At 40.2% G+C, this 3062-nt stretch overlaps 1 protein-coding gene across 1 annotated transcript in view; it reads right to left on the bottom strand.

Annotated features, from left to right (window-relative positions):
- Positions 1-2403: 2403 nt before the first annotated feature.
- Positions 2404-3062, bottom strand: part of NUGGC (nuclear GTPase, germinal center associated) — a 39728-nt gene continuing 39069 nt past the window's right edge. Inside the window, exon 17 of the mRNA XM_023753098.1 lies at positions 2404-2543. Within this exon, the coding sequence (XP_023608866.1) occupies positions 2404-2543 (140 nt within the window). The remainder of the gene's footprint in view (positions 2544-3062) is intronic.

Below are 3062 nucleotides of genomic sequence, written 5' to 3'. Positions count from 1 at the left end.
TTAAAGTATTACAAAGGGTATTACATATGTCTCCTTTTTCCCCCCGCCCTTGACAATCCCCTGGCCTCCCCTACCCCCTAGTGTCTTATGTCCATTGGTTATGCTTATATGCATGCATATAAGTCCTTCGGTTAATCTCTTACCCCCCCCCTTCTGCCCCCCTACCCTCCCCGGCCTTCCCGCTGCAGTTTGACAGTCTGTTTGAGGCAGCTCTGCCTCTGTATCTATTTTTGTTCATAAGTTTATAATGGTCTTTATTATCCATGAATGAGTGAGATCATGGGGTATTTTTCCTTCATTGACTGGCTTATTTCACTTAGCATAATGCTCTCCAGTTCCATCCATGCCATTGCAAATGGTAAGAGTTCCTTCTTTTTTACAGCAGCATAGTATTCCATCGTGTAGATGTACCACAGTTTTCAAATCCATTCATCTACTGATGGGCACTTAGGCTGTTTCCAGATCTTAGCTATGGTGAATTGTGCTGCTATGAACATATGGGTGCATATATCCTTTCTGATTGGTGTTTCTGGTTTCTTGGGATATATTCCTAGAAGTGGGATCACAGGGTCAAATGGGAGTTCCATTTTTAGTTTTTTGAAGAAACTCCATACTGTCTTCCATAGTGGCTGCACCAGTCTGCATTCCCACCAGCAGTGCACAAGTGTTCCTTTTTCTCCCACATCCTCTCCAGCACTTGCCGTTTGTTGATTTGTTGATGATAGCCAGTCTGACAGGTGTGAGATGGTACCTCATTGTTGTTTTGATTTGCATCTCTCGGATGATTAGTGACTTTGAGCATGTTTTCATATGTCTCTTGGCTTTCTGAATGTCCTCTTTTGAAAGGTGTCTATTTAGATCCTTTGCCCATTTTTTGATTGGATTGTTTATCTTCCTTTTGTTAAGTTGTATGAGTTCCCTATAAATTTTGGAGATTAGGCCCTTATCAGATATGACATTTGCAAATATGTTTTCCCACGCAGTGGGTTTTCTCGTTGTTTTGTTGATGGTTTCTTTTGCTGTGCAGAAGCTTTTTATTTTGATGTAGTCCCATTTGTTCATTTTCTCTTTAGTTTCAAGTGCTCTAGGAGCTGTATCAGTGAAGAAATTGCTTCGGCATATGTCTGAGATTTTGTTGCCTTTGGATTCTTCTAGAATTTTTATGGTTTCCCATGTTACATTTAAGTCCTTTATCCATTTTGAGTTTATTTTTGTGTATGGTGTAAGTTGGTGGTCTAGTTTCATTTTCTTGCATATATCTGTCCAATTTTCCCAACACCATTTATTGAAGAGACTATCTTGGCTCCATTGTATGTTCTTGCCTCCTTTGTCAAATATTAATTGAGCATATTGGTTTGGGCCCATTTCTGGGCTCTCTGTTCTATTCCATTGATCTATATGTCTGTTCTTGTGCCAGTACCAGGCAGTTTTGAGAACAGTGGCTTTGTAATACAGCTTGATATCTGGTATTGAGATCCCACCTACTTTGTTCTTTCTCAGGATTGCTGCAGCTATTCGGGGTCTTTTTTTATTCCAGATGAATTTTTGGAGAGTTCGTTCTAGATCTGTGAAGTATGCCGTTGGTACTTTAATGGGAAGTGCGTTGAATTTATAGATTGCTTTGGGTAGTATGGACATTTTAATGATGGAGATTCTTCCATTAAGTCAGAGAATAAAGAGATTGGCAAACGTGTCAAATAATGGCACTCTTCTCAATAATTTTATTTTGAAAGTTTTTTTCTCCATAAAACATGTTATTTATATGAACATATAATAGGCTTATTACTGTAACTTTCAAATAGATCAGTAAATAATTATTTACAACTTTGATCACTTTTAATTTTGACTATAGTAGCAATAGGTAAAACTCACATAAATTATAATAATTTTTAAGAGCATAGGAGCCTGAGATCAATGTTTGAGAAGCCCCGACTCTAATGAACACTCCTGAGAGGTGACAAAGCCAGGTTTCTTGTCCGGCTGACTCTCAAACCCATGTTGCTTCCACGGCACAGTGTTACCTCCTTACCCAAAAGTCTCATCAGTATTAAAATGGTCAATAAAATGGAGTCCCTAAAACTTCATTTTGCAATGGTTTCACCCATAATATTTACATTTTTTCAGTGTTCAGATATTTTTTCTTGGGTGAAACACAAGTTTCTTGACCCTAAAGCTTTAGGACCCCACGAAGGAGTCAAGATGACTTTTTGGCTATGGAATCAAAATGAAATGAGGTTGCTCAGTCATCCGCTTCTGCCCCCAGTAACCATCCGTTGAGTTTTATAGTTTATTTAAAGCCCAAACAGTTGGGAGATGGTTTTTATTAGATTTTACAAAACAGAAGTAATTCTCATTATTTGGCTCCAGGGTTGTTTCTCGTCCACTTGGTGCCAAGAATTAAATTTATGTTCTGGGGGGGCCAGCTTTGCTGGGGGACATTCTCAGGAGGAAGTCTTGCATGCCTCTCCGGAGCACTGCGTTCTCGGCAACCTCCCGCAGGCTCCTGTGCAGCTTTTCCATCTCCTTGTACTCACTTTTGACGTCTGTGGAGGAGCAGAAAGCACACAGCGGGAGTTAGCGTCCTTTTCAGAAACGTCCCCGGCAAACAGATCCCCTGAGAATCATGTTACGACTTTGAGTCACTGGTCCCAGAATGTGAGGGTCTGGGTTAAAGCTTTGAAAAATCAGATCGTCCAATAGGTTTGTTTTTTTACAGATAACCTGACCAGACCCCAGCCTTCTTGCTCCCTACCGTCAGGCTTAATCTCAGCATAGGGGCCGCCCGTCAAATAAAAGATCCCTACCTGGAAAACAGGCCTGGGCTGGCCCTGGGTCTAGGGGCAGTGATGGGCGAACCTATGACACGCGTGTCAGAGGTGACAAGCGAACCTCATTTTTTGGGGGTTGATTTTTTCTTTGGTTAAATGGCATTTTAAATATATAAAGGTAAAATATTCAAAAAATAATAAGTCTTTTGTTTTTAACTATGGTTGCAAAGATCCAAAAAAGTTTTCTTGTATTGTTGAACACCGGCACCAGGAGTTAAAGTTAAGGGCTTTTTC

This window comes from Myotis lucifugus, unplaced genomic scaffold, assembly GCF_000147115.1.
Source record: "Myotis lucifugus unplaced genomic scaffold, Myoluc2.0 scaffold_1, whole genome shotgun sequence".
NCBI classification, from domain to species: Eukaryota; Metazoa; Chordata; class Mammalia; order Chiroptera; family Vespertilionidae; genus Myotis; species Myotis lucifugus.
The sequence above is the reverse complement of the archived record's forward strand: the minus strand, read 5'-3'. Positions and strand labels throughout refer to the sequence as shown.